Raw genomic sequence first — 15,324 nt, 5'->3', positions numbered from 1 at the left:
TCTCAGGAATTGAACTCTCCTCTTTGCAGAACATCGTGGGCCTTACCTGAAGAGACTTGGAAGAAAATTCTTCATTTAGTTAATACATCTTCAATGTGTGCCAGACACTCTTTGATACAGTTTAAGGTAGTTCACAGGACCCATACGTCAAAAGATAAGCTAGCTCGTTTTTATGACCATATAAATCCTACATGTGACAGATGTAAATCGAATGTGGCTTCTTTGACACATATGTTTTGGTCCTGTCCTCCTTTGGAAAAATATTGGAAAGACATTTTTAACATTATTTCAAACGTATTGAAGATTGATTTACAACCTCACCCTATCACTGCAATTTTTGGATTACCAAGGATAGAGTCTGGCCATTTATCTGCTTCCACTAACCGTATGATTGCCTTTGTTACATTAATGGCCAAACGATCCATTTTGCTTAAGTGGAAGGATCCAATACCCCCTACTACTTTTCAATGGTTCTCTCAAACTATATCATGTTTAAACTTGGAAAAAATTAGGAGTGGTACTGTTGATCCTTCACTTAAATTTGAAGATATTTGGAGTCCATTTATTCAATATTTTCACATGGTGTAGATCCCCTTTCAATAACTTTCCAACTTAGAGGAACGGAGTTGTCGACATAATGTTGCTCTGCTTCTGCTGAGAAATTTTGGCCCAGTCTTTTTTTTTGTTTCTTTTTTTTTGAAATTTTTCTGTTTAGCTTAGTTTGGTTTGATATATTGTTTATAATTTTTCTTATTGATTTGGGGATTTTTTTTCTCTTTTTTATTTATATAATAAATCTTTCTCTTTCCTTTCTTTTATATTATAGTCATTTACTAAGAGATCGTTGGATCTACAGATTTTTTATATTTTATTGTTCTTTATGATTATCTGTGCCATGATTGTTCTCGTGATCTCTTTGTATTACATGTACAAACATCGATGTTATATATTAATCTGTATTTAAGTTGAAAACTAATAAAAAGATTGAAAAAGAAAGAAAAAACATTGTGGGCCAAAGAGCCTGTATTGTGCTGTAGTGTTCTATGTCCTATGCAATAGGCTCAGTTCATCAACAACGAAGCTGCATGTATAATATCTCCTCACCAGTTTCTATTCACATCACCACCATCTCCACGTTCCTATGGATTTCGAATCTCTTTGCATCTCCATTTACTTTCCATGTCTTCCATTTACATGGCGCCAATAATGTTGAAAAATGCCCCAAAACACATTATGGAGGCGAATATTCATCTAAACGAGGTATTAGTCCCAGTGATCAAGCTCTGCCAAGTTCATCGGTTTGGCAGGGGTTCACAATGCGGGGAAGAGAAAGATGTGGAGGTGGGTGGAGGGGTTTCCAGACCTGTGTCCTTGGCAGCTGGAGGCACAGTTACCAGTAGTGGAATAAATGCAGAAAATGCTGGAAAATCTCAGCAGGTCAGGCAGCATCTGTGGAAAGGGAAACAGTTAACATTTCAGGTCAAAGACCCTTCATGAAAGCTGAGAAAGAGAGAAAGCAGGTTAGTTTAAGCAGGAGAGACAGGGTATGTTTTTATTTCAGATTTCCAGCATCTGTAATATTTTTTATTCACACCTGTCACGGAAGTTCAGCTCTATTCACAGCTCCTCGGGAAATGAAGCAGCCCATACCTGCTTGCAGTATGATCTGGCCAGTACTCAGGCACAGATTGGTAGGTAGCAAGTAACATTCATGCCACAGAAAGGCCAGCCATTGACCATCAACAAGAGAGAATTTAATGGCTTGTACTTGACATCAAATGACATCACCCCCACCAAGTCTCCCACCATCAACACCCTGGGTGTCACTGTTGATCACAACCTCAGCTGGACCAGCCACAGAAATACCACAGCTGCAACAGCAGGTGAAATGCTGGATATCCTGAGGCAAGTGAATTGCCCCCTGACACTCCAAGGCCTTTCTACCCTCTACAATGAACAAGTCAGGAGCAGGATGGAACACTCCACTTGCCTGGATGATTGCAGAACCAACAACTCATTTGTTTGACACCCCAGCAACAATTCTAAACAATCATCCCCTCCACATTGACCTTCAGTGGCTGCGGTGTGTACCATTTACAAAATGTGCTGTGGTTACACACACAGTCTACTCTAGCAGCACCTCCCAGACCCACAACCTCAGTTACAGCACTGACGCCCACAGCTACCCACAGCCCCTCCCACCCTGTCTCTTGCAAGGACTCTTATCCTCTTTTTCTCAATTTCTCCACCTCCGCCCCATCTGGTCCCATGATGAGGCTTTCCAGTCCAGGACATCCAAGATGTCCAACTTCTTTTCTAACTGGGGCTTCCCCCCCCCGACTGTGGTCGAGAGAGCTCGCACCCATGTCTGCCATTTCCCACCATTTCCCGCACCTCTACTCTCACCCCCACCCCTCCCAGACCCAACAGGGATAGGGTCCCCCTCGTCCTCACATTTCATCCCACCAGCCTATGTATCCAACACATCATTCTCCACCACTTCCGACATCTCCAACGGGACCCCACCCCTTTCTGCCTTTCACAGGGATCGCTCTCTCTGTGACTCCCTAGTTCACTCCCTAGCAAACTGGAGGAACAGCACCTCATTTTCCATCTTGGAACCTTGCAGCCACTTTAAGTAATTCCACCCCTCATCCCCCCCCCACTTCCCCACAACAACCCCCCCCAACCATGCTTCTTTTCTTCCCCTTCCTAGCCTCTTTTTTCCCTCTCTCTCCTCACCTTTGACCCATCCCCTGGTGGATCTGCTCTCCCCTCCTCCCCCGCACCTGCCCATCACTGTCTCTTACCTGCATCTACCTATCACCACCCTGTGCCCACCCCACCTCCCCTCTCCTGTCCACCGATCACTGCTCTGCTTTTCCCTCCTATATATCGGGCTTCCCCTTTTCCTATCTTCAGTCCTGTAGAAGGTTCCTGACCGGAAACATTGACCGCCTGCTTTTCTCCACGGATGCTGCCTGGCCTGCTGAGTTCCTCCAGCATCATCGTGTTTTTCATCTAGATTCCAGCATCTGCGGTCCTTTGTTTCTCTACCTATGCCTTTCATAATTTTATAAACCTCTGTCAGGTCTCCCCTCAGCCTCCGCCGCTCCAGAGAAAACAACCCAAGTTTGTCCAACCTCCTTATAGCTCACGCCCTCTAATCCAGGCACCTCTCCTGCACCCTCTCCAGAGCTTCCACATCCTTCCTATAATTGGGCGACCAGAATTGAATGCAATACTTCAGATGTGGCCTAACTAGAGTTTTATAATGCTTAAATATATCGCCTGTCCATCGTTGTCACTGGGTCTAAGTCCTGGAACTCCCTCCCCACCAGCACTGTGGGTGCACCTTCACCAGAAGGACTGCAGTAGTCCATGAAGGTGGCTCACCCCACCTTCTCAAGGAATGAGATTTAACTTTGGCCTTGCTGGCGATGGACATGTCCCAAAACTGAATGCAGTAACAAGGCCCCTCTTCCTCCCCCCGGTAATTCAGCCTTCAGCTGTAACTACACGGTACGGCACAGCACGGTGATTTTCCCTCTAACTCAGAAAGTTGAATGTCCTCCAAGGACAGTGGCTCAGTAGGTAGAGCCACTGTCTTACAGCTCCAGAGACCTGGGTTCAATCCCGACCGTGGGCACTGTCTGTGTGGAGTTTGCATGTTCTCTCTGTGACTGCATGGGTTTCCCCCGGTGCTCCGGTTTCCCCTCTCGTGCCAAAGATGTGCAGGTTGGTACATTAATTGTCTGCTGTAAGTTGCCCCTAATGTGCAGGCGAGAGGTAAAATATGGGGGCAGTTGATGGTAATGGGGGGAGGAATGAACTGGGATTGGTGTAAATGGGTAGTTGATGGTCGGCAAGGATTTGTTGGGACAAAGGGCCTGTTTCCATGCGGTGTCTCTCTATCCCCCTAAAAAACTTGTCCTTTGATATTTTTGCTGCCGACCAGAGCACTTGGTGCACCTAGAGGTATCTGATGGTTTCTAACTTCAAAAAAAAATAAATTGTGTGAACGAGCTCTGTATCAAGGTGAGGAATTGCACCTCATTTAAGTTTTTCTAGAAGCATCTATTGAATAAATGTGCTTTCCAAATCTCTGTAATCTGAGAAATCAGACCATAAGCTCTTGGGCTTCCAGTCCCTTCTCGTGTTCCCACTCTAAATCAAAAGTACAAAAAATAGAGAACCATTCATCGATTTTCATCTTGTTTTACTATTATAGTAAAATTTGATATTGGAATCGATAAGGTATGTCTGTCATTCTTTGAAAAGGCCTTCACAGTGAATTGTAACTAAAGATGAAAAGCTTGTCATTCACTTCATACGTCTTGTTATTAAGCAAATTGCTATTGACTGAAGTTCACCAATTGAAAGACGTAATAAATCTTCCAGGAAACTGACACCGTCAACAAATACCAATTTGAAAAATGTGAAATAATTAATAGATGAAGGTAACTTACAATCCACATAGCTCAAGTGACACTGATACTTGTCAGGGAGTGGATCAATGGCATGAAAAATGTATATAAGAAGGAAGATGGCTAGAAGCGACAATTTATCCTGACAATCCCATTTCCACTCTCCCCCCACTCACCGAATCCCCTCCCACAGCCCACGGACACTCTCCCCCATCACCAACTCCCCCCACCCACCGAATCCCCTCCCACAGCCCACGGACACTCTCCCCCATCACCGACTCTCCCTCCCACCCACCGAATCCCCTCCCACAGCCCACGGACACTCTCCCCCATCACCAACTCCCCCCACCCACTGAATCCCCTCCCACAGCCCACGGACACTCTCCCTCATCACCCACTCTCCCCCCCCCCCAACTGAATCCCCCCCACAGGTGGAGGTGCTTTCTCCCAAGTGCCCACGCAGGTAACCCTGAGTTAATGGGTTCACTACCCTCCTGACCTCTGAGCATCCATATTCAGATATTCATTACTTAGGCAGCTATTTCTGACCTGCTTTACAGAAGGATTCTTTGTGACCACATCTGTTCCAATTTCTATACCCACCCGTCCAAATCCCAACTAAATGTTTCTCCTTCTATAACAAGTTTAATACATCCCAAAACTTTAAGCGTCGTTTCCCTCAATGAGAAAGGAATCAAACCCCAAGATCGTGGGATCAATCTCAACATTCCCTCCTGACCACCATCCGGGCCGTGCCATCTTCTCACAGCTCCCATCGGGCAGGAGGTACAGAAGCCTGAAGTCCCAGACCACCAGGTTCAGGAACAGCTATTTCCCTTCAACCATTCAGTTCTTGAACCAACCGGCACAACCCTAATCACTGCAGTTTAGCAACACTATGACCACTTTGATCACTTTGCACTAAAATGGACTTTGCTTTTTTTGTTCTAATTGTGATCTTTCTTGTAAAAATTGTGTATAATTTATGTCTATGTTTTTCTTGTGAATGCTGCTTATCTGATGCTCTGTGCTTGTGATGCTGCTGCAAGTTTTTCATTGCACCTGTGCACACATGGACTTGTGCAGATGATAATAAACTCGACTTTGACCCCCACCCCTACCCTCTGGCACTTCTCTGCACCTCCCCCAATGTTTATGGCCTCCTTGTTCTCATCTCCCCTGAAATACTTTCATTGTTTTAACCCTTTATTGGTTAAGCCCCTCAGTTGTCTTCTGCAGACAAGTGCCCCAGCCCATTAAATCTTTCTTTAAAAGCTTGCAGTTCATTGTCAGAGAATCCTTTTTTGCACCACCTCCAGTGCATCTATATTCATGCATCTATATACAAGATGATAAGAGGCATAGATCGAGTGGACAGTCAGAGACATTTTCCCAGGGCAACAATGGCTAACATGAGGGGACATAATTTTAAGGTGACTGGAGGAAGGTATAAGGGGGATGTCAGGGGTAAGTTTTTTACACAGAAAGTGGTGAGTGTGTGGAACGCACTGCCGGGAGAGGTTGTGGGGGCAGATACATTAGGGACACTTAAGAGACTCTTAGATAGACACATGAATGATAGAGAAATGGGGGGCTATGTGGGAGGGAAGGGTTAGATAGATCTTAGAGCAGGATAAAATGTCAGCACAACATTGTGGGCCAAAGGGCCTGTACTGTGCTGTAATGTTCTATGTTCTATGATTATAAAGTATGGGGACAGAGTTGAAGGTGTGTTACTCTGAAAAGTCATGGTCTATTTCCCAGGGTAGATTTAAGGTGAGAGATGAAAGACTTAAAGGGGGCCTGAGGGACAACATTTTCACACAGAGGGTGGTGGATGTATGGAACAAGCTGCCAGAGGAAGCTGTAGAGGCGGGTACAGGTACAGTGTTTAAAGGACATTTTGACAGGTATGTGGATAGAAGGGTTTAGAGGGATATGGGCCAAACACAGGTAAATGGGTCTAGCTTGGATTGACAGCATGGTCAACATGGATGAGTTGGGCCAAAGGGCCTGTTTCCATGCTGTATAACTCTAGAGTTAACTCTTTGTCTTCGGCGACTGTGTGTTTAAGCTCCACTTCAGAGGTTGTGCAGGTGATTCAGGCAAGGACTGCTGGTACAGCACTGGAAAACTGGTGCCTCGTTCTGGAAGAGACATGATGAGAAAACCTGTTTGAAGACAGGACAGTTCCCCTGGTGTCCCAGGACCAACAGTTACCCCTCAACCGATGGCAAAGAGAAAGGACGTATTAAAGTCAAAGTCAAGTTTATTGCCAGATGCACAAGTCCATGTGTGCACAGGTGCAATGGAACACCTACTTGCAGCAGCATCACAGGCACAGAGCATCAGATAAGCAGATCCCTGTTTGTGTAGAAACCACCTGCTGAATATCCTCCAGCACAAAAGGGACAACTTGGCTGAAAGATCCTTCAGAATGATCAGAGGGGAATATGAGAGGTGCTATAGGAATGTACATCTTTTATTTTCTCTCTGTGCAGAAGTTTGGCTGCTGCGGGAATTAAACCAGGGGGGCCATTTCCTTGGAGCTTCACAATCCAAAGCTGTGTTTTATTTCTGTGTTATACATGTTCCATATCCAGCCACCCACAATATGCTATGTACAATATCACACATACAGAGAATGTTTACTATGCTGCAAAATCGTTAAATGTAGATAAAATCTTAGTGTAATTTTAGCAATTCCCTCTATAAATGAAATACCGTCCCCTCCCTCCCCTCCACCTACAATGATCTGTGACTATTTATATCCCCATTATTATTAATGGAACTGTAAACAATCAGGTGCAGCCAATGGCTATGCAGAATTCATAAACACAATAAACACGCGTGGCTTCATACCAAGTAACATGTTGAAGATGGAGGTAACATTCTCAGCGCTTGCTGTGAGTCCAGGGGAGAGATCGGTGGGTGGTGAAAGGGTTAAATCTGATCCCAGCGGCACACTGCTCACAGTTGATAGTCCCTCTGGTCGAGGAGAGTGAGGAGACCGGGGAGGGGAGTGGTTCCTCGGAGAGACTGAGTGGGGTAGCACCTTAGTTTGGGGGACAAAGTGTTGAGGGGGAGGGGTAGTCCCTTAGATGGAGGGGAGTCCGAGGGGAGGGAGGAGTCTCAAGAGTTTGGAGGCATTCCATGGGCCCGAAATCCAGGGAGAGGCATCTGTCCACTGGGATGTCGGGGTGTCTGCTGTATGGTCCGGAGCGGGAGTTGGTCTCAGGGGTTTGGGGGGGGTGTCACACTGCAGTTCCAGCTGTGAATGTTACCTCCGTAGCCCCTTACACTGTCACATCTTTACAAGTTACAGAGTACACATTGACAGCAAACCCCTCCCCAGTAACATTTCCAGTTTCTACGTGGGGGTATGTGATAACGACCAGGAGATATCATTAAGTAAGTCAGCAGCAATTCAATGATCAAGGTGAACATTAGGAACAGTCCAACAAATGGAAGATCATTCATTAAAACACACGAGGGCCCAAAGTATGAAGGTCTCAGTAGAGCCCAGAGCAGTGACTGGACACAGGAGGAAGGTTAGGCACTGACTGAGGCCACAACACCTCTGACCCAGGGGCACTGACTGAGGCCACAACACCACTGACCCAGGGGCACTGACTGAGTTCAGGATGTAGGATACACTGGGGAGAGGTGGGGTGAGTGGGGTTTGGGGATAGAGCACTGGGTTCTTTTGTAGGACATGTTGGGATGGGGAGGTTGAGGTTTTAGAATGAAGCATTGGTATGGGATAGTATTTTGGGCAATGGTGTCACAGTCATACAGGAAACAATTTCTTTGGCCCAACTCGTCCATGCCGACTGTGTTGCCCAGTGAGCCGGTCCCATCTGCCCATGTTTGGCCCATAGCCCTTTAAACCTCTCCTATCCATGTACTTATCTAGGTGGCTTTTAAATGTGCCCGCCTCAACCACTATTTCTGGCAGCTCATTCCAAATACGCACCACCCTTTGTGTGAAGAAGCTGCCCCTGATGTCCCTTTTAAATCTCTCGCCTCTGATCGTAAACCTCTGCCCTCCTCTTTTTAGCTCCCCCTCCCTGGGGAAAAGGACTGTGTGCTTTCACCCTGTCTATGCCCCGCATGATCTTAAACACCTCTATCAGGTCACCCTCAATCTCCTACGTTCCAGGGAATAAAGTCCTCGTCTACGCAACCTCTCCTTGTAACTCAGGCCCCCGAGTCCAGGAACACTCTGGTAAGTGTTTTATGCACTTTTTCCAGTTTAATAATAATGTGCATTAGGGGAGGTGGAATTTTGGAGATGGAGCATTGGCATGGGACGGGACTCTGTAGGCTGGGGTTTTGGGTTAGTGTTAGGGTTTTGGAGGCAGGGACTTTGGGAGGAACTGGGATTTTAAGGGCCAGAGTTGGAATAGGGGTGGGATTTTGTTTATTCAGGAGCTGGGATCTGGGTGGAGTGTTGGGATTGGTGATGGAATTTTGGGCATTGGGATGGGTTTGGTATTTTTTTTTCTGTTTTTAGAAACCTTTTTCCTTTTAAACAGGGAAAGGCCAATCACTGTCAACGTGAGACTGCTCCCAATGCTGCTCTGTTCATTTGGCTCTGGCTCTGGGTTTTCTGACAGTCTCTGTGTATTATTATATAATAGCCAGACGGGTTTTAAATTATTAAAATGACTCAGGTAATTCCTCCTTAATTCAACAGAGCCTGACCTTAATCTTACCCTTGAAGGCAATTATGACATGATGGAATGGAACTGCACAGTACAAGACCATTCAACCCACTGTACCTGTACTAGCGCTTTGACAGAGCTCTCACCCAGTCCCACTTTCCTGCACCTTTACCACAGCCCAGCACCCTGTTCTGACAAATTTGCCACCCTTTTTGGTAACAATTTGCCCAACTCTTTGGGAACAGAATCCGGGAGGGATTGAAGCCAGGGAGGCTTGCCCCAGGCTGTTGCACCCTGATCCAAAGTCAAGATTAACTCCAAGGCATTGCTTCCAACTAAGGGTCTGCGCTGAGTTAACAGAGAACTCTCCAGGGAGTCACTGCACGTTCAGGCTTGGTTGGGACGCACCCACCATAGTCAAATAACTCCCTGTGTGGGAGGGTAAGGGAGTGGGGACTGGTGGGTGGGGGGGGGGGGTGGGGAGCACTAGCTGTGGAAGTGTGAGCCCCTGGTAGAAGAGGGAACGTTGGTGGAGGCCAGAGCAGCAGCCACTGTGATCCGTCAGGGATCTATTGCCTTGAATCCCCCATCACTGTGACCATCCCTACCACCCTCAGGACTTCTGTTCTAAACTTTGGCCTCCTGTTCATCCCTCGCTGCCCCTTGACACCTCTCCAACTCTCTCCACCTTTAACAATCTCCTTGAAAGCCGCCTCCCCAACCAGCTTCTCTTCCCCTGGCCCGTGACTCCCGTGGCTCAGTGTTAATTCTGTGGAATGGCTTGGCTCACGTTACCTCGGTGGACGTGGTGTAGGGACAGAATAATGAATAATTAATGATATCTCAGAGTATCATGTACCTCCACAGGGCAGGCACCTGCCCAGAGTCAACAACAACAGTGTCAGTTTCGAAGCATCAAAATATCTCAGTCAGCAAAATCAGTAGAATTCAGAGTCCAAAAGGTAACCAAAAGGTGAAAATCTGATTAGTTTAAAATGTGCCAGATCTTCATTGTCCCCTCCCCTTCACACCCACCAGGGTTAGTCCGCCCACTGGAAGAGGGCTGGGAGGTCTCCTGGTCTCTAACGGTGAAAGGGCAGGGTGGAGAGTGGGAATATCCGCAGGTCACTTCTTGAGGATCCATTCATTCCAAACACTGTGAGTGTTGGCAGGAGATCGACAAGACAGGGTTTCTGTCTGGAGGGTGTGGCTGGACAGAGGTGCTGTCTGGAGGGTGTGGCTGGACAGAGGTGCTGTCTGGAGGGTGTGGCTGGACAGAGGTGCTGTCTGGAGGGTGTGGCTGGACAGAGGTGCTGTCTGGAGGGTGTGGCTGGACAGAGGTGCTGTCTGGAGGGTGTGGCTGGACAGAGGTGCTGTCTGGAGGGTGTGGCTGGACAGAGGTGCTGTCTGGAGGGTGTGGCTGGACAGAGGTGTTGTCTGGAGGCCGGCAGGCACTTTCTGGCGGGGAGGAGGTAGACTGCAGCACGGTCTAGAAGACAGGTGCAGGGCCCGGACAGTGGGGCAAGTCCAGAGCGTGGAGAATGGCCGGGGGTGAGGAAGGAGCTTCTCCCAGTGTCCGACCAACACCAGTTCCTCGGCCAGCATCGCCACACTGACAATCTGCTCAACATCACCTTGCAGTTTGGCGGAACCCCTTGCACAGTGATTGGTTGCTGTTTTTCTTAAAGCATAGAAACGACCACACTCATTGGTTTGTGAACTCACTGGCAGTGGTGTGGAAACACCTTCCTCTTCATGGCAGGTTTCCGAGATGGTCAAGGGCTTGCTTTCATCGGGTTACTGGGCAGCTCAGGTACACTGACTGAGGTGGAATAGAGAATGATGTAAGAGATAGAGAGAGGGAGATCTCCATAGGGATCTGACCTCAACAGTGCTCCAGGAAAGAATCCCCTTGAACCTTCCCAGAGGGAAAGGGGTGACAGCTGTCTGCTGTTGAAGTGGGACAGACATTGCTGGTCAAACACTGACCTTCTCACCAAAACCTTCTCCACATGAGACTGAACAATCTCACTCCTCATCCCAGTATGAAGCACTGCTCAGAAGCAACTTTAAAGGTTCAAACTTTTTAAAAACTCCTGGATTCTGAATGAACTTTAAGAATGTTGAGACTTCGGAAGAAAAGCTATAAACCTAACCAAAACTTTCAAAAGGACTCTTTGAATCAAGTGTTAATGACCAACTTGTTTTTGGGGGAAGCTAACATTCGCCAGCATAGGTTACAAGCTAGTTACAGATACCAGCCAGTGGAATGACTGGAACTGAATCCGGCTGGTTTTCAGGCAGAGGGTTTGGAACCTCGGGAGACGCTGGAATTCTACCCTGCAGTGCCGGCGTTGAGTCACCACAGCAGATCCCGAGGAAGAGTGGCTGAGAGGGGGCAGGAATTCGCTGCAGCAACGGCAGAGTGTTGCATTGAGCCGGGTTCCTGCGGAGTTCACCCGTGGGAGACGAGTCCTAGAAGGGGGAGCTGGTGTCCAGGAAGGTGGGCTCCGCGGACAAGCTGCCCCGCTCCTCGCGCTCCCAGCCCACCTGCGATAGGTGTCCGCAGTCACTGCCGTGAACGGTCAGCCCTGTGGCTCCGGGACACCAGGCTGATCCACACCGGCACCGGTCAGGCTGTCTGCAGACTCGACTCGAGGCTTTACTGTTGGGAGAGAAGAAGGGGACAGGAATGAGTGGCCCAAAGCCCCTGGAGACAGACGGCAGGCAGGAACCCCATCTGGAACCTGGAGGCCAGACAGGAGCCCCGTCTGAACACAAGAGGTCAGACAGGAGTCCTGTCTAGACTTGGAGACAATTCAGGAGCCCCATCATCAACTTGGCCAGACAGGAGTTCCACCTGGACCCGGAGGCCAGACAAGCATAGTCCAAATGGTTGGAGCAGGATGAAGCTCTCTCTCCTTCTCTCATCCCTGGACACACACGTTTCCTCCCTGGCTCTGCAATCTCCTCCTTCCCCCGTCCCACCCTTCTGTGATCTCCTTCAGTGCATCGCTGAACATAACGTCTCCCGCACTGCGTTCAGCTACCAGGGCCGAGCTCTGGCACTGTCCCTCGTTAGACTTCTCCAACTGTTGAACAGCCACCTTCACACCTCCTTATGGAGCTCGATGTTATATTTCATCCTGAGAGCAGCTGATGTTGCATCATTTTAAGGGTGGTATAGAAGTTGTGAATGGATCCTTCATGAGTGCTGATTGGCTGGTGAATATAGTGTTGAACAAGTGAGAGTCTCTCCTGGGTTGCTCGCTAACGTCACAGGACCAGGGTGGAACATGCACAGAACCGTCTCCAGGTCACACTCCACCCTTACTGCCCCTTCCCCACCATTGGGTCCAACTCCAGGACTTCTCCCATGCTGGGAGGACCTTCAGCACACTGACCACAGGAGTGTGTCTTGGGACGGTGCGGAGGGAGCTTCACCCTGTGTCTGACCCCGTGAGTGTGTGATGGGACGGTGCGGAGGGAGCTTCACTCTGTGTCTGACCCCGTGAGTGTGTGATGGGACGGTGCGGAGGGAGCTTCACTCTGTGTCTGACCCCGGGAGCGTGCGATGGGACGGTGTAGAGGGAGCTTTATGGCTTATGTTTAAGCTGTCCCTGCCTTAGGGGAGGTAGAGTCTATTCCGTGATGTCTGTCATTGGAACTATGCTGCTTCCCAGCCATGGTATTTCTTAATTCCATTTCTAAGTGAATGACGAGGACACTTTGTTATCTGTCTGAGATTTTATCAGTATCAGAGTATCAGCTGCATGTTTCTGGGAGAGTACCCCAACGTGCCCACACTCCCTGCCTCACCTGAAGGCCATTTGGTGTTTATGTGAGCCCTCCAGCTTCTCAAGCTCCTCTGGTGCCAGCACCATCCCGCTGTCTGTCTGGTTGTCCTGAAAGACAGGATGAAAGGGATTAGGAAACATCACTTGATGTGGAAGGAATTTAAATTGCAGTGGTGGCCTTGGGTCCGCAGACACTTTCCAAATCACAGAATCAATGGCGATTGCAGTACAGAATGAGGCCATTCAGCCCATCAACCACACCGTCTCTAGAAAAGGGCGATCCCACTCCTCCACATTCTGTACTTATCCAGCTCTGTTTTGAATCCTACAATTGAATCCATCGCCACTGTTCTGCCTGGTAGACCCTGACCCCTCACTGGGTAACAAAACGATTTCTTCAGGGTAGTTTTGGGTCTTTCAGCCAATCACTTTCATTCCATGTGCATTGCTTCTTGTCCCCTCCACCAACGGGAGCAGCACCTCTCAATCTCCTCCAGCTACATCTGTAATAGAGCTTCTTTCACAGGAGGAGAAAAGGAACGGAATTCAAGGGAAATGGTATTTGAAACCTAATGGAAGAGATGTTGTGTGAGAAATAATGTTCCTCAACACTTCAAAATCCAACAAGCTGGGGGTTCCCAAGCCCAGGCTGATGTCCCCCGGGACATAGGCTGCACCGGTAGATTCCCCGTGGAGAAGTACGGGGCAGTACAGACTAATTCAGCATTGCTGACTCCAGCTCCATCTGGGAATCTAGGAATCTGGGAATCTAACTGCTGAGCCACCACCGGGCAAAGTCCAGCTCAAGGAAGGTGTGACTTCAGTCAGAAGGATTGGAACAGACTGGGTGATGTGTAGTCAGATCTGGCTGAAGTCTGTAGTATGACAGAAGGAGGCCATTCAACCCATTGCTTCAATATTGGATCATGGAGCAATCTCCTTCCCCCACTAAGATTCCTGTAACCTATTCCCGTCAACTCCAGCCAGATTCTACCAAGTGTCATTTATAGCGGCCAGTTAACCTACTGACCTGCATGTCTTTGGGATGTGGGAGAAAACTGGAGCACCCGGGGAAACCCACCAGTCACAGGAGGAGACCTGGTGAATGTGCCTACAGATAACAAAGGAGTAATGTATTTACTGTATTCACTGAGTTCCTCCAGCAGATAGTTTGTTGCTCCAGATTCCAGCATCTGCAGTCTTGTGTGACTCCAATGTATTTACCTGGATTTGGGAGACAAGGGTTACTCACATTTTGCATGGGGTTCCCAGCCTGCTCCATTGGGATATCTTCAAACGTTTTCACCCTTGTTGCAAACTTGATCTGATTCCCCTCGGTTGTAAATCCCGGCAAAGAGACACAGTTATAGTATCTGAAAAGAAATAAGTTCCAGTGAGACAGACGGTGTTGCTCAACAAAAGCCACATCCCAAGACCAACTCAACACAACCCACATCCCGATCCTAATGCAATACAACCCGCATCCCAAAACCAATCCTCAACATTCTACTACACAACCACGTCCAACCCAGCAGTCACACAGAATGCCAAATCAAGATAAACCACAGCTTACACCCCCCCACCGAAAATAAACAAATTAATTCTCAACACTCAATTACCAACCCACACTAGGAAACCAACTCAGCACAACCCTCATCAAAATACCAATCCATAACAACCCACAAGACACAAAAATGGGTGGGACCACATGTTGCGAGGAGGATATCTGTAACTGGATATAGATAATTGGTAACTTGGTAAATTGGTTTATTATTGTCACATGTACTGAGGTGCAGTGAAAAACTTTGTTTTGCATGCCGTCCATACGGATCATTTCGTCACATCAGTGCATTGAGGTAGTACAAGGGAAAACAATAACATAATGCAGAATAAAGTGTCACAGCTACAGAGAAAGTGCAGTGCAGGCAGACAATAAGCTGCAAGGCCATAACAAAATAGATTGTGAGGTCAAGAGTCTATCTTATTTTACTAGTGAATTGTTCAATAGTCTTATCACAGTGGGATAGAAGCTGTCCTTGAACCTGGTGGTACGTGCTTTCAGGCTTTTGTACCTTCTGCCCGATGGGAGGGGGGAGAAGAGAGAATGTCCGGGGTGGGTAGGGTCTTTGATTATGCTGGCTGCTCTACCGAGGCAGTGAGAAGTGTAGTCAGAGTCCATGGAGGGGAGGTTGGTTTCCATGATGTGTTGAGCTGTGTCCACAACTCTCTGCAGTTTCTTGCCGTCACAGGCAGAGCAGTTGCCGTACCAAGCCGTGATGCATCCAGATGGGATGCTTTCTATGGTGCATCGATAAAAGTTGGTGAGGGTCAAAGGGAACATGCGAGGTGGAGTGAGTGGGTGAAAACATGGCTGATGGAGTTTAGTTGTGGAGAGTGCGAGGTTATGCACTTTGGTAAGAGGGACATAAAGGC

The 15,324-nt window shown here is 48.0% G+C and overlaps 1 protein-coding gene across 1 annotated transcript in view; it reads right to left on the bottom strand.

Moving 5' to 3' along the window:
* Positions 1 to 6,971: 6,971 nt before the first annotated feature.
* flt4 (fms related receptor tyrosine kinase 4) overlaps positions 6,972 to 15,324 on the bottom strand; it is a gene marked incomplete at its 5' end in the record, with an annotated part of 122,234 nt that continues 113,881 nt past the window's right edge. The window contains 3 exons of the mRNA XM_052013299.1: positions 6,972 to 11,759; positions 12,914 to 12,999; positions 14,144 to 14,264. Of these exons, the coding sequence (XP_051869259.1) occupies positions 11,570 to 11,759; positions 12,914 to 12,999; positions 14,144 to 14,264 (397 nt within the window). The remainder of the gene's footprint in view (positions 11,760 to 12,913; positions 13,000 to 14,143; positions 14,265 to 15,324) is intronic.

This window comes from Pristis pectinata, chromosome 4, assembly GCF_009764475.1.
Source record: "Pristis pectinata isolate sPriPec2 chromosome 4, sPriPec2.1.pri, whole genome shotgun sequence".
In the NCBI taxonomy this organism is placed as follows: Eukaryota; Metazoa; Chordata; class Chondrichthyes; order Rhinopristiformes; family Pristidae; genus Pristis; species Pristis pectinata.
The sequence above is the reverse complement of the archived record's forward strand: the minus strand, read 5'-3'. Positions and strand labels throughout refer to the sequence as shown.